Source organism: Halictus rubicundus, chromosome 13, assembly GCF_050948215.1.
Source record: "Halictus rubicundus isolate RS-2024b chromosome 13, iyHalRubi1_principal, whole genome shotgun sequence".
Lineage (NCBI taxonomy): Eukaryota > Metazoa > Arthropoda > Insecta > Hymenoptera > Halictidae > Halictus > Halictus rubicundus.
The window spans coordinates 10,465,465-10,480,955 of record NC_135161.1 but is presented as its reverse complement, the minus strand read 5'-3'; the positions used below and the strand labels follow the sequence as shown (position 1 = coordinate 10,480,955).

The following is a 15,491-nucleotide window of genomic DNA, read 5'->3' as shown; positions in this document are numbered from 1 at the left end:
AACTCTTAACTGTATTCTCAATTTTTTACAGAACAAAATGTTGAAAAATGGCTGAGTTATTCGCTGTTTTTGGAACGGCTTTCCGTCGGCGCATCGATGGACTAGATAGACAAATTGACTATATCTGAAAATGTGCTCTTGAAGGTAATTTTTTTAGCGACAACTACTAAGTAAAAAATTCCGGTTTTTTACAGTGATATTAACATAGTTGTTGGCTGTAATCTCAATTTTTTCCAGAACAAAATATCAAACGATGGCAGAGTTATTCGTAGTTTTTGGAACGGCCTTTCGTCGGCGCATCGATGGACTAGATAGACAGATTATCTGAAAATGTGCTCTTCACGGTAATTTTTTTCAGGATAACTGATAACTGAAAAATTCCGCTCTTTTACAGTTATATTTACATATCTCTTAACTGTATTCTCAATTTTTTCCAGAACAAAATATCAAAGAATGGCAGAGTTACTCGCTGTTATTGAAACTGCCTGGTACATCGATGGACGGCGGCCATTACTGAAACTGGAAGGTACCATCCAAAGTGTATCATAGCATTTTGAAGAAGTTCAATCGTTTCTAGAAATGGCAGATTTTTTTTAGTAAAGATAGTCGCGAAATTATACGAATCGATAGGAAATCGAAGAGACTGGAATCCCAAGGATTTCCAGGATCCTCCAGCGTGATCCTGCTGGAGGATCTGAACGATGGATGTCGGTAGGATGGACCCGGCAAGGATTCGCGCGTCAACGAAACGCGACAAGGCCGAAATATAGACAAACGCGGACGCGCCGGGCTCTGCGGGGATATTGTAAACGGGCCGGTGTGCTTTTGACGCGTCGATATATTCCCGCGAAGAAAGCCTCTGCCGCTGAAGCTGAGAAATAGCTTGCCACCTTTTACCCACCAATCCTGTACCCTCCTCTCTCGGCCCCGCGACGTGTACAACCCGCGCGGCCTTGTCCCTCCAAACGATTTCGAATTCCCAGACTGTGGGGATCGTTGCTCGCAGGAATGGACTAGTTCGAGTTGATTTCGGGAGAAAGATGACTGGAAAACGCGGACGGACGACACAGTTTCGCGGTGTCTAGGTCAGGCAGCGGCGCCTGGGGCCAGGAAGCCACGCCTACTTAGCGTTCGGTGCATCGAAGCCACGCCTACGCGGAGCACTCCACGCACAGGGCAGCTAGTCTTCACCATAGATCCGGAACTTAAAGTAGAGGGTCATTGTGGTCTCCAGAATTAAATTCTTAAGGGACAGAGATTGCTCCGTGAGACAGCGATCAGAGCACCGAAGCCACGCCTACTCGGAGCACTCCACGCACAGGGCAGCTAGTCTTCACCATAGATCCGGAACTTAAGGGGGCCGGCAGGGTTTGAAATCCATATGCTTATGCATGGGTCAAAACCTTTTCAAACTATCGCTTCAATATTGCAATGAGCAGTTTAAAAGTGGTCACTTGTGTTTCCTAAAAGTCCAATTTATGTCTGTATAGAGCCCAAATTTCGAATTTCTACCTCATCGCGGAGTAATTAACAATATTCGGCAGAAAATTCGAATTCTGAAGCAAGTATGACGTCACAAGATGGCTGCCGCTGAGAGATTCTCTTAATTTCGCGAGATTTAGTGTTCGTATCGAAAAAAGGGCTCTATACAGACATAGCGAAGACATGTACAAACACGGTGGTATGCATTTTTAATTGATTACTTACTTATTTAAGACGTAAAATGTCTAGAAAAAAGGCACAGGATAACATAGCGTGACAGTCAAGGCCAAATGCCTGCCGGCCCCCTTAAAGTAGAGGGTCATTGTGGTCTCCAGAATTAAATTGTTAAGGGACAGAGATTGCTTCTTTGGGACAGAATCCGGAGCACCGAAGCCACGCCTACTCGGAACAGAAACGCCCCCGGATGAAAACGCCAAGGTACTCCTCTGTCACACGACCAAGAATCCCATCTTTCTCCAACAGAATTTGCTACCAAGTGGAATCCAAGCGTCCCCAAAGCAAAGTGCGCTCGTTCCAAGCGAGCAGAGGGATGCTAACCGGTTCGAAGTTCTGTATCGATTCATCGGAGGATGCACGCAGCATCTAGGTCCTCGCACGCGCTAACAATAGTTTCTCGGACCGTAGCGAGCCGAGTCGACGGAAACGCGGCGATAGCTCTTCCGTCATCGAGAACACGAGGTGCCGAAACACGCGGGAATTTCTCCGCTCTGTTCTAGTTACCCGTCTATCCTCCTCCCCTCGCCTCCGTTTTCGCAGTGTCTCTGCTTATTGGCACAAATTCACGGGCGACCACGCGAACGCACGCGAGCCGGCCCACCGGCCTATTATAGGTATTATTAGCACTCCGTCACGGGCCTGTCAACGCCACGCACACTCCTCTCTGTGTGTTGGCAAGCGCATCCACGTTCCGGGATTCCCCGATAATCCGCCTTCGATTCTTCGGTGATCAAGACACGGCCGTCTGCGCATCGATGGGTCACTCTGGACCCTCCGGAAATCAGCCACGTCGCCTCCCAGAACCGCTTTCATCGCAAACCCCTCGGATTTTCATTGAGACACTTTTGCGAAAAGCGTTTAATAATGGGAAAAATTTTATTTCAGGTGAAATGCCCTTTGTTGGGTAGATAATTCAATTATACGGTAATTGTACACGCGTCGTCAGTACGTCGATATTCGTCCTCAAAGGATTCAGTCCGGCATTGTTTGTCCAGAAAATAATGTCAGAGGATCCCGTAATTATTCGCACGCGAAATTCGACGGTGGGGAGGGGGAGCTCGCGGGAGGACCAGCTCCGACGGATGACGCCGTCATGCGTCACCGGCAGACGAGATCCGATGGCACGTTTTACACGGCGATGATAGAGCGGCGCGTACTTTCGCGCGCACTCGTAATTTACGACTTATCGGCCCATGCTCTCGGGGTAATTTTCGCGCTTGTGAAAATTATACCGACGCGGCCCGTGCTCGTCCAACGAAATTCCGTCTCTCCTCGTCCAACAAGAGAAAGAGAGAGAGAGAGTGAGAGACTCGGCGGTCTCTCCTTCCCATCGTCCTCCACCCTCTCGCCTTCGTACCCTCGCTCTTTCTCTATCAACCCATCCTCTGTCCTCTTTATCCTCTCCGCTCTCGCCCCGCTGTGTGGAAGCGACGCAAAATCGTGCTCTCGGCGTGGGCTGGCTTGTACCGGGATGTCGATACCACGAGGAGCGGATGTCAATAGCACGAAGTCACTCCTCTCGCAAGGGAGAAACCGCGTCAGCCGATTTTACAGCGCTCTCTCCCGCGAGACCGACCTGGAAAAACGCGAAACACCCTTTCCCCTCGATCAATGCTTTTTCGAGCGAGCGCCCGCGATCAACGCTCGCGAAAACGCACACGCCATCGATCCTGGACCCCTGCGGGATCGCGAGAACGTTACCGTTCGCCAGAAACCTTCTCTCGCAACGTTTCATATTGCTGGATTACTCGAGCGCGCGGCCACCGTTTTATCATTTCCTTCCTCTTACCGGGCCGAACGACCGTTCCGAAATTTTTTGAAAAACCTCCTCGAGCACCGTCGTTCCCAAACTTTGGGCGTTTGTTGACCAACGCGCGGAGAATGTACTCGAATTTTTTCCAGCGACCACGATGAGTTCCTCGGAAGTTGGACCGAAAGATGCTGTACATGTTGTACAACACGCAGGTGCATATCGAACGACAATTGCTCGTTGCGACTCACGCGCTGAAAATTTTAAACACCCTGTATAAAATACTTCGGTCATATATGGGCGACACTATGCTTTGACCGAGTCAAACAAATTAATTTTTATCGTGGTACAGATATCAAAGAGTTAACACTTTGAACGCCCAACTAGAAACCCGAAAAATTCCGTAAAATCAAAGTAAGTTATTTAATGAAATAAAAATTGCCAAAAATTCAATGTATGATACCGACTAATCCTCCAACTTTCGTGCATGTTACAGTTCCTAATCAGGTTTAGTACAATGAATATACCAACGTAAAAATTCATTTTAAAACCTGCACAAATAATTCCGTCACCCACATATGAGTGACGCGGCGACGAACGTGTTAAAGGAGTATGATAAATTTACTCTTTTCAGTTTCGGTTTGATTAACACTAGAACTACCGAGCCCTAAACGTGACCTAGACTTATCTCTTTATGATAACAGTAATATTGAATTTACTCCGGTTTCATACGATTTTTATGGTAACATGTACTCCAAAAAATTTCTCGTGAAAACGTTTTCATAGTTTCACTAATCGTGAAAGAATCAATCATCCGCCAGTCATTTTGACTGGTTCGGTAGTTCCAGTGTTAATTAAATTATATTGATTCTGAGGGCGATTTTTAGGATTATGATTCTACAGTGAACATGCTAAGAGCTTGATCTTTTCCAGAATCGAGCGCCGACCGATCCAGTCTGTGATCCAGGGTGATCCTCGAAGTGTCCCAATTTCCTGAACGAGGGCTAATGCAGCAAGCGAGAGCTGCGGTTGGTCGGGAACTGGTTTCTCTTGTGCGCGACAAAAGAATTCGTTGTTCGAGGATCGTGCAGCCTATCGTACGACCGCAAGTGCAGCCGCAAAACAACCATACGACTGCCCATCGAATAGAACAGGTGAGCCGGATAAGATTAAACAGCTGTTTCCGCGTGTTACCGTGAGTCCGGTTTAGCCGTCGCTTCCGGTATTGTCGCGGGTCTTCCTGAAATCCTCCCGGAACGATTCTCCTCGGAGCGTATCCGCGCGAACGTTTACGGTTAGGCTAAACTACTCCCGGCCCGAACGCGCCACGGACGCCTGAGATCTTCGGATCGGTGAAATCACAGCCAGAAGAAGACGATTCGCAGTTGATCCACGGTTTTATTTCGAAACTTTATCTCCCGGAGGCGAAGGAACGCCGAACAGGATGGAACGGATAGAAAACAGCTGAGGCGCAGCTGGTTTCTGGCACCGCGACGGCTGGCGTCTTCCACGCGGGACACGTGTATACATGCGCGCAGCTGACGTGTGTGTACAGTACAGCCCGTGGTAGAAAGCAGAATCGAGATCGATTCTTAAAAAACGTTTTTAGAAGAGAGAGAATAACAAACGCGACGGACGAATCCTCCCGGACCGCTTGCAGCGCGCCGAGAAACTCCGTTGAAACGCTACCCGCGTGCTTTCCGATGTCCAATAGTATCTGGACACGCGATCATGCTAGTCGAAGTGACCGCATACTTCAATTTCGCATCAATCGATCGGACTGGAAGGCTTGGAAATCGATTCAAATGATTTCAACGATTTCCGCTCTATCTGCAAATGATATGCAGCCGGATGAACTGCTAGCCAGCAACACGGTGAACACGGAAGCTTCGGGGTTGCATACCTTCAGGCGATATTTCAAGTTCCCACTCCTCCGCATGACCATGAGGGTTCTTGTCATCTGCATCCAGAAGAGACACAAATTAATGAATTAATTGTGACTTAATTTGTCACTGATTACTACATTCAGAATATTAAACAATATTAATAGCACCATCTAAGGCGAAAACTATCGATCTTGAGTCTAAATGAAAGGCATCCTAGTCTAAACGAGGCATCCCATTAGTCTAAATGAGTCTTTTCCTCAGTTTAAGTTAACCACCATGCCTAGAACGATTGCAGCCTCAAATTAATATTATTGTAGTCCTCTAGACGTTTATATTTATTAGATTTATAGACCAAGCAGTAACACTCTCAACAGAAAAGCAAGTTGGTTGCATACCGTCAGGCGCTGCTACTCTTCGTCGATACTCCGCTAGATGGCGTTGGAGGTTCCTCCCAGCTGTGATTTTAAATTTAAATTCTCGCGCTCCTCGCCGAAGAATATTTGAAATTTGACGGGGACTTGATAGATTGAACGTATGCCTCGCGCTCGAATCGATCTTTCATGTATGAAAATTCTAGCTCCACCCTCTGACGATCAGTCTTACTCGCGGAACGATCTAGCGCGATCCATCCGACCGTACTTACCGCTACGGAATGATCAACTCTGCTCTACGTGGTGTATAAACAGCTTTATTCGTTATTCGACAATGATATCATTCACAGGCTCGCGGTGTGTACAGCGCAATACGATTACAGCTCGTTTTGCTCTGGCTTTGGACTTTCGGGGGTCGTCCGAACGAGAGGAACATCGTTAACGATTATTATACTCGCGGCGGTATCAAAGCATCGATTACTCAGACTTTCTTCGACGATCTCCCCCGTTTTCTTCGTTGATCTCAGATTTTCAGTACGTCCCGGGAGATCGAGTACTCTAACCGGTGTCGGACGTGCAGGAGGACGTTTCGCCGTTACTGTGATCGTTGTTGCTCTCCGTCGACGAACTATCGTTGCTCTTTATTCGTCGCTTCCGCAGCTTTGCAAACTGAAACTCCTCGACCGGCACTGTATACCAACAATTGAAGTGGTCATTAGTTTTTTCTCACCTAATGCATCGGTTTTTTGTTTGTTCGTTTCGATTTCTGGGGGGGGGGGTAAAGGGGGGACAGGGGACGATCGCATCTCCCGAAACGATCGAGAAATAAAACGAAGCAACTGCGTCTAGCGGGATCAGAACGATAAACATCTATATTTCATTGAGCTGTACCGAAGCTTGTTTTTTTTTTCATTCCATTACAGTGTGACTCCTTACGTTCCAGCCACGGTAGGTGAACCGTACTGTACGACAGTCTGAATCTGATGGATCTCTATCGGATCGCGTACCATGGCTGTAACATGTACATGAGGTTACTCTTAGTTTCTAACGTAAAACGACGCGCAGCAACGTAACTATAGCTCTGCTCTCTCTCGGGCGATACGCAAGCGTATCGAACGGATCATCGTTGTCATAACAGTTTCTTAAAACTCTTCTGGCGCTCGCTTCTGAGCTGGGCTAAGATCTCTGTACATGATTCTCGATCAACGCTGCGCGGTACGCACAACCGTGTTTATATTTATCATTGTTTCTTACGGTGAAAGAAAGGCTCCTCGTCAGCTTGCGCGTGAGAAATAAGTAGACTCGAGAAAGAGAGATAGATAGAGAGAGAAATTGACTATTAACAACCACTCGGTCCGTTCGTAATTACATCAGCAGGTACTTCAGTTAAACAAGGAGGAGAAAAACCCGTTACTATAAAAATATAGAAATCTCAGTAACATCTCGTTATGCTCGACAAAACGATCCTATTTGTAAAATGGTTCTCGGAACAACGGAACAATCGGTAACGGTAGAGGCAGTTAAAGAAACGTGAATAGTTCAACGACGAACGATCTGTCCGCGATTCAAGCACGTTTATCGTATGGTAGTACGATTACTTGTAGATCAAGTTTGGTTACCATCAGAATCTGGATCTCGATCGGTTACGTTTTGAGGTGTGGTCGGTAATGGAACTATTTCGGGTTCCAGCGGTTTTACAGGGCAGTCCACGTCCTCGACTATTACTTCTTCTGCCAAGCTGCTTCTTACAGCCTCTGCGCGCGAACCATAAAATACATATAAACCAACAGTGTTACTATACCAACAACAAGAGATATTTATTTATCTACCGTTGAATGCTTGAGGATACTGCTGACTCAGTTTGTTCTTCACGATGCGAATCCTTTTGAAAATATAATCCAGATCCTTCTTCATCTCGACCAACAGGGCTGTGTGCTTTTTAAACTCCAATCCAGCGGTCTTTAGTCTGTTTATGGACAACTGGTTGCAGTTGGTCAGCATCTCGTTGGTCTTTTCGAATCTCTGCAGCCTGTAGTTTAATTAAAAAAGAAATGAACAAGTTAATTGATTAAAGAATTAACGAATAATAAAATATTCTTACATCTGCTTCTGAGCTCTAATCATGGATTCTACATCCTGTTGATCGACGATACCAGCCAAACCCTGTATAAATACTTCCGGTGCAGTATAATTTTGGAAACATTCGAAGCTCCCCGTATCCGATTCCGGTGTGCCTTGTGCGGTTGCCATTCTCTTAAATCTTGATTACCCTCGTGATTTAACAATTACTTATCCTCGCGTGATGTCATTGTTGTCAGCTTCTATCATTGTCCTCCATTCTAAAGTGACCACAATTTTCCGATAAGCATTCGTTACGTTCATCACGAGCATGGTACTGATCATCAATAAACGACACTTATACTAACGCGACGTCATAATAAAATTAACATCAACCGTCGAGCAGAATCCAATCCATAAAACCGAGCAAACCAAACATTGCCACGAAGTACAAGCATAGATCGTGCGCTCTACAATCTTCGCGGCATTGTCAACTGCTTTACCGATCTGAAATTCTAGAATTAATTACAGCACCTTGAAACATAAAATTTGTGCAATTCCGAAGATTAAAATCATTTGTCGTGATGTCGACGAGAATATATCCTCGAATTGTTCTGAACAGTCGCATAAAATACCCGAATTTATTCTCTCTGGACTGGAGTTCTGGAGAGTACTGGATTTTCCCATCGTTTGTAGAAATAATAATTCTGAAAGTTGACATTCGACCATTTTACAGTCGGTTGATAACGCAGAAGTCGGAGATAGGAAAGCGCACAAGATGGCGGATCTGTTCCCGTTTCTCGTGACGCAACTGTCAGTTACCGACGATTTGCTCGCCGGTGGGGCTACACGATCCTAAATCAATGGTAAGGCTGTCGAGCGTGTGTAATGTCAAACACGAAAATGTTTTGCAACCTGCAACCGTAACGTTTCTTCCTGTTATTTACTCGACATTGAAGTCGGGTTCATACTTTGCCCGCGGTCCGCTCGAATAAACAAGCACAGCTTCACCTTCAACAGCTGTTTGAAGTCGAATGTTTTCAGCAGGGTTTATAGCAGTACCAGCATTCAAATTTCTACAGTGACTGTTGTGCCTCGAGACGAAGCTTTGAAAATTTCGCGTGAGGAAAAGGAAACCCCGAGGGCCCAGCGAGCATAGTTTTCCAGGCCAGAATGGCGCAGAACATAAATCCGTTTTATTCGTCTCAGAACGCGCCGAACAAAGCGACCGAGGAAAAACAGAGTATACCGAAAGATAACCATGCAGTTAGTAAACGGTACGTAAACTCTATCCACGGTTTGCCGTTGCAATTATTAAGCGAATCCAGTCCCGCATGAACGCTGCTTTTCGTTCCTATCGGATCCTTTCGTTACGACGTCGTGTGATGAGTATTTTCCAAACATCACATCCCTCGACTATAACCTACCGTTTTGGGCGAAAATTGTGAAATTGGATCGTCCCTAGCAGATACAGTCGTACCTCCACGAAATAACAATGCTGTTTATTCGTGTTGAGCATTGTACAAAGCCCCTGTAATTCGTATTTTGGCTGACAAAACCTCTCAGACTTTTAGACTCGAGTTACCAAGGTTCGACTGTATTCGCAGATGCTTTAATACGTAGGATTACTTGAAATATAATCTTTGCTCCCTGCCCCAGGCTGCAGAAGGAACTCATGGTTTTGATGATGTGTACGGAGAAAGGGGTCTCAGCTTTTCCTGACGGAGAAAATTTGTTCAAATGGATTGGAACAATCACAGGACCAAGGGACACAGTAATATCTTCTTCTTGCGTAATTGGAGTATCGACGAATATTTCAGGGATTCTTTGGTCACTGTATCTCTGTTGTTGTAGGTTTACGCAGGCCTTACATACAAGTTGACATTGGAATTTCCTCACAGTTATCCGTACAGTGCTCCGATAGTGCGTTTCGCAACACCATGTTTTCATCCAAACGTAGACGCAGTAGGTAACATTTGTTTGGACATACTGAAAGATAAATGGAGCGCTTTATACGATGTTCGTACAATATTGTTATCTATACAGTCTCTTCTTAGCGGTAAGCAAAATTCTAAGAGATTTTAGTTTTGTATCTGAAGGTGTCGATGAGCTTCTGAAAACATCGGTTGTTTCTCCTTTTATAGAACCTAACAATGAAAGCCCACTTAATTCCCAAGCAGCCAAGCTGTGGAGCGATCAGACAAAGTACAAGAAACACTTGACGGAAGAGTACAACAGTAGAGCTTTGATTCGTGACCAACAAGACTCATGATAAGTCCAATCTTATAATCATCTTGGCTGAGTTAACATTTCGATTTCCGTCAGCGTTATTATTAGGTTTAAGGCATACAATGACCTGCTGCACCAAACTTATGAACTTATATTATAAAACAGTTCAGTCTTTTATTTCCTTTTCTCCTTTTGTTTTCACGTCGATGTGATTGTATCGCGCAAAGTGAGGGACTAAAACCATTTTTATATCGTTCATTATACGCCATTCTCTTTTGTTGCTTGGTTTCATTAGGATCGTCCGGCGGGCGGTTAGAAATTTGTATCATGATTTTAAGACTGTATATGCGGATTAAACACTTTTACATCATCAATTTGTATCAGAAACTTTTATTTATTATTTACTTTTAGTAATATATTTTGACTTTTCTATACATTTTAGAGTATTTCATACGTATTAGCTACACTCGATATTGCGTCATTTATCATTATTGTATAATTCGAAAATAAATATTTTAAACATTCACGCTCCTACATTCAATTATCGAAATGTTCGATTCGTCCCTGTTAGTCGGTCTCAACCACCACGAAAAGCTCCTTTATTTTAAATGCCATACCGTTCGCCGTAACTAGTCAGTATTCGCATCGAGTTGGCAAATTTAATACCGCCATCTCATCATTATAACAAAGCGAAATCAGACCAAATCATTCGTTGCCAAATTAACGATAGAATTTACCCGATAAGTTGAACACGGTGCTTTTTCTTCCATCGATTAATCTTCTAGTATCTCGACAATGTGCGATAGCTATCTTATAAAGTAAAAGCGTACAAACAGATGATTAATTCAAGGTTCATGGACAGCAGAGTCATCGATGTTTATTGAATTCGCGTTTACATTGAACTCTCACTGTACGGTATCGCTCGTAATTATTCGAACAACTATTTTTTACCTCACCTTTGTTATCGATGTATTAGCATATTTTGTTATCAGAAATATGCAAATTCATTGACATATTAAAATGTAACTGTCTTTTTAAAAATCCACGCGCATTTCTAGCTTACTAAATCAATTCCCAAGGTTTTAATACAATTGTAGAATGCTGAAAAATTCGTTCTCCCCCTAATTCACTCTTTCAACGATTTATCAATGTTATCCGCTAGGTATCTGAAAATTGTTAAAATTAAGTACAGGTAACCCTCATACAACACGGTTTCGATACCTGTACGTAACCCCCCTTTTTGTACTGGCTCTGGGTCTCATGCAACACGGCATTTTCTTAGGAACCTATATACCCTGTTATAGGAGGGTTACCTGTACGAGCTGTAGCGGCCATCGGCACTTACAATCACCAACATTTGGCGTGCAAATGGTCGATCGAGTTTATGGAATCCGTTGTCCCACAGCTGTTTTTGAGAAAGCCGTTACTCGTCTTAATAGTTTTTATTATGGCAGGTATTGGCCATTAGATTCTTACCTTCGGCCTCAACAGCTCGTTCGGCTACCATAAACCTCGGGTTTTCCGAAGGGACCCGGAAGCTTAGCGTAACGAGCAAAACTGAGTCTACACTATTTGAAGCAACATAACTTTTTAAAAATTAGATCAAACGACTTGAATTTTATCGAGAAGTTAGAAGGATTAGTTTATTAGACGAGGTGTAGAAAATGTTTGAAAAAGGTTTGAATTGCTCGGAATCGCAAAAGAAATAGTAAAAGTTGGTTTTTTTAGCTTTCTTATTCGCTTGAATAAATTATATCCATGCTGAAAATTTCACTGATACTGGTTAATTCATTTACGAGTTGTAAACGCTTAAAAGTGGAAAAATTGCCGTTTTTCACGATTTTCGACTTATAATCGCACTTCTAATCGTTTATAACTCGTAAACGAATTAACCAGTATCGGTGAAATGTTCAGCACGGATATAATTCATTCGAGCGAATAAAATACATTCTTTAAATTTTCAATACAACTTTTCAATGCAACTTTTACTATTTCTTTTGCGATTCCGACCAATTCAAATTTTTTACACCTCGCCTAATAAACTAATCCTTCTAACTTCTCAATAAAATTCAAGTCATTTGATCTAATTTTTAAAAAGTTATGTTGCTTCAAATAGTGCAGACTCAGTTTTGCTCGTTACTATAGGCAGGTAGGCCCCAGCCGGCCACGTCATGCACCGTGGGCCCGTAGGAAAACCAAATTTACGATACCGCCCCCCTTTTAGGGAAAGCGCGCCAAGGGCGCAAGAGTCCCCGAAGAAGTGCCCGATTGGCTAAACAGGCTAATTCAGCCCCGGCCAATCAGGACGATTCGGGGATTAGATTAAAAGCTCCGTAAACCCGAAGGCAAGAGAGAGACCGTTAAACATTTAGTCCGAAAGAAGCTCCCGTGACGTGCGATCAAAGTCTCGCGAGAAATAAAGTGCACGCGATACATATAGACGCTTCAGAGCCACGCTAGGCATCGTGCAAATAAGCATCAGCAATTGTTTAAATAATTACCGTGCCGTTTCGATTATTCAACCGCGTTGCTATCGGGAACTTTGAAAGCAATTCGAATAATTTCGCGATACTGCATCCGTGCACATCTGGTAATCCGCTATCGCAAGACAGGAGGGGGGATAAGTCGTTGCCAGTATTGTATTGGTAAGAAAGCCGTCAGCCATGCTAGCGAAACTGTGCAGAAATTTCACGCAGAAGGTATCGATCATTCGACCCGTTGATCCTCTCGCAGCATCCTTGAACGGACGGAAACGATTGTCGTCGATGTCCGGTGATCGAAATGAACAGGTACGTATCATATATCGGGTGGCGAGACTAACAGACACTACAGAAACCTGTATACTGTCCAACAGGAGCGGAAGGTCAACGTTGACGGCGTCGATATCAATTATGTAAAGGTTGGAGCCGGTGATCACCCCGTTTTACTTCTACCTGGTGCAGCAGGTGAGACAAATCGCGAAACAGGGCCGGAAACATCGGCCACGTGCGGTCGAACGACGAGACTCGACCTCACGTTATCATTCGACCGTCTAGGTTGATGATAAACAGAATCATGTTCAGCTAGAATATGCGTACAATTAATATACGAATATTCCAATCGTTTTATACTTGCCACAGTAATTAGACTTTGATATTGATATTAATTCTAAGTAGACTACGGGTTTTTAGCATTTATGGTGAAACTGTTTAGGGAAAATTGATTACAATTACAGAATTAGAATAATGTTGGAACATCGAAAGGTTACCATGAACCATGAACTTATTAAAATTATCACAGGAGGGAATTAACACTTTGCACTCGAGTGGTGACTCTGAAGCACCACTAGAAATTATTGTGGGATTATTTCAAAGAAATTACGAGAAATTTTGCAAAATATTTGTTACATTACAAAATTTGTATTTAACCCTTTGCACTCGAAGCTATTTTAACTACAAAATGAAACATTTCTTCCGACCTAGAATATTTTCCTTCTATATATATTCTTTCATGTTATACATACGAAAATGGTGCAATTTACTCGTACAATATTGAAGTGTTTAGTAATTTATTAACTACAAACAAATTTAATAATGTAAAAAATATTTTGAATAATGATACAGCAATTTTTAGTGGCGCCTTACAGTCGCCATTCGAGTGCTAAGGGTTAATAGATTACTAAATATTCAAATATTATATGTGGAAATCGGATCAGTTTCGTACGAATAAAATGAAAATATTCTAAGACGGAAGAAAAATTTAGTTTTAGAATGAATATAGCGCCGAGTGCGAAGGGTTAATGTTTATGTGGTTCCGGTACCTTGCAATTGAGGCAACAAATTTTTATTCTGCATAGAAATCCACGGTCTAATTGTAGCTTTCGGAAAAATTATGAGCAACCAGGATGAACGCAAATTCCGAAATAAATATGTGAGTTATGGTTTCGCAGGTTCGGTCTGGACCGACTTCAAGCCCCAGATAGAGGGTCTCGACCGAAAAAAGTTCACCGTAGTGGCATGCGACCCGGCGGGCTATGGGAAATCGAGACCCCCGCACAGAACCTTCCCAGATGACTTTTTCAAACGCGACGCGGTCCATGCTCGCAACTTGATGAAGGTCCTCGGATTCCCGAAGTTCTCGTTAGTGGGATGGAGCGACGGTGGCATAATTTCGTTGATCATCGCCGGGACGTTCCCCGAGGATGTTCGAAAGTTGGTGTCGGTCGCGGCGAACGCCTACGTGACGCCGCAGGAAGTCGAGATTTACAACAGTAAAGATCCTTTGCTCGTTAGCCTGATTGCAGTGCTCTATTCCGAATAAAAATTGTATCTAAACCGAGAAATATTTTACAGAGTTCCGGGACATCGATAGTTGGTCGGAGAAGATGCGGGCGCCATTGATAGAAATTTACGGTGTGGACTATTTCCGAGAGATATGGACTGGCTGGGTGGACGCAATCGTCAGAATCGCGAAGAAACAAAATGGCGATTTGTGCAAGGACCTGCTCCCCAAAATTCGATGCCCTACCTTGATCATTCAAGGGAGCAAGGACCCAATGGTTCTCCCGGAGCATCCTCTTTACCTGAAGGAGCACATCTCCGGTGCAAAGTACGTGCTTTATCATCCCTATCTAATCTGATCGATCACGTAACGGCAACCGGCAATCGTTCTGTAATTTTTTAAAGTCTATGATCCATGGCTGAGAATTTTTTAGAAGATTCTCAAACGGAAACAGCAATTCCAATCGCGAACAACAACTTAGTAACGTAATCTAATCGTTTGAGATTATATAGAAGATGATTGCTGAGCTTCCTTTTACTGCAGCATAATTATTTCCAGTATTATTTACAGTATTATTATTATTTGTTTCCAGGTTGAAGATCTTCGAGAACGGAGCGCACAATTTGCACCTGCGTTACCCCAAGGAGTTCAACGATCTCGTCACCGAATTTTTAACCGAGTAATCATTGATCTACGAGAAATATATGTATATATGTATATGGGGTTAATTTGCTCGTAACGATTAATCAACTGGGGATTTTAGGAGAAGTCCAAGCAGAGCTCGTTTGTAAGAATACTGCAGTATGAAGAATACACTTGTATATATACTATATTAGTATATAAGAATACAATTATTGATCTCACGGAGATATTTGTATACGGGATTAACTTAATCCGTTACACTATAAGATAGAGCCACACTTGCTTTTCAAACAGAATGCGATAAATATGTTTAATTTCCTTTAAACTGGAATAAAATTCCATTTTGTTATCGTCGATATGTACGCAACAATTGAAGAATACACACGCATACAATAACCATAAGCTTTCTTTTTCTTCTACGAGATTATGAACGATAAAGAAGTTCTACTCACTGGAACCGTAAAATAAATCGTAGTGGAACGGGTTAACGATTAATCAGCCGAGGATTTTCCTTGGGAAAAGTCACATTTGCGCTACCATGAGGAGTTCAACGGTCTCTTCGCCGTATAATCGTTG

The 15,491-nt window shown here is 43.4% G+C and overlaps 3 protein-coding genes and 1 long non-coding RNA gene across 6 annotated transcripts; 3 read left to right on the top strand and 1 right to left on the bottom strand.

Annotated features, from left to right (window-relative positions):
* Positions 1-43: 43 nt before the first annotated feature.
* On the top strand, positions 44-3,652 carry LOC143360238 (uncharacterized). Its single transcript, XR_013083235.1, has 4 exons — positions 44-144; positions 238-344; positions 438-526; positions 3,622-3,652. It is a non-coding gene; the product is annotated as an uncharacterized LOC143360238 (long non-coding RNA).
* Positions 3,653-6,023: 2,371 nt separating this feature from the next.
* Positions 6,024-8,246, bottom strand: LOC143360235 (kxDL motif-containing protein CG10681). 2 transcript variants are annotated; one of them, XM_076798898.1, is made up of 5 exons: positions 8,153-8,246; positions 7,828-8,065; positions 7,556-7,755; positions 7,346-7,480; positions 6,024-6,415 (listed from the first exon to the last, which is right to left on the bottom strand). In XM_076798898.1, the coding sequence occupies exons 2-5, from the start codon at positions 7,974-7,976 to the stop codon at positions 6,285-6,287; spliced, it is 615 nt and encodes a 204-aa protein (XP_076655013.1). In that variant the 5' UTR covers positions 7,977-8,065; positions 8,153-8,246; the 3' UTR covers positions 6,024-6,284. The 2 variants fall into 2 exon arrangements, with proteins under 2 accessions (XP_076655013.1, XP_076655012.1); XM_076798897.1 differs by having other exon boundaries at positions 7,828-8,231.
* Positions 8,247-8,525: 279 nt separating this feature from the next.
* Vih (ubiquitin conjugating enzyme vih) lies at positions 8,526-10,537 on the top strand. 2 transcript variants are annotated; one of them, XM_076798899.1, is made up of 5 exons: positions 8,526-8,650; positions 8,829-9,061; positions 9,444-9,558; positions 9,639-9,843; positions 9,929-10,537. In XM_076798899.1, exons 2-5 carry the CDS (start codon positions 8,958-8,960, stop codon positions 10,054-10,056), a joined length of 552 nt encoding a protein of 183 aa, XP_076655014.1. In that variant the 5' UTR covers positions 8,526-8,650; positions 8,829-8,957; the 3' UTR covers positions 10,057-10,537. The 2 variants fall into 2 exon arrangements, with proteins under 2 accessions (XP_076655014.1, XP_076655015.1); XM_076798900.1 differs by having other exon boundaries at positions 8,535-8,650; positions 8,832-9,061.
* Positions 10,538-12,588: 2,051 nt separating this feature from the next.
* Positions 12,589-15,314, top strand: LOC143360232 (serine hydrolase BPHL-like). The gene is made up of 6 exons (XM_076798894.1): positions 12,589-12,802; positions 12,868-12,958; positions 13,942-14,262; positions 14,345-14,600; positions 14,866-14,952; positions 15,037-15,314. The coding sequence occupies exons 1-6, from the start codon at positions 12,677-12,679 to the stop codon at positions 15,062-15,064; spliced, it is 909 nt and encodes a 302-aa protein (XP_076655009.1). The 5' UTR covers positions 12,589-12,676; the 3' UTR covers positions 15,065-15,314.
* The last annotated feature ends 177 nt before the right edge of the window (positions 15,315-15,491 follow it).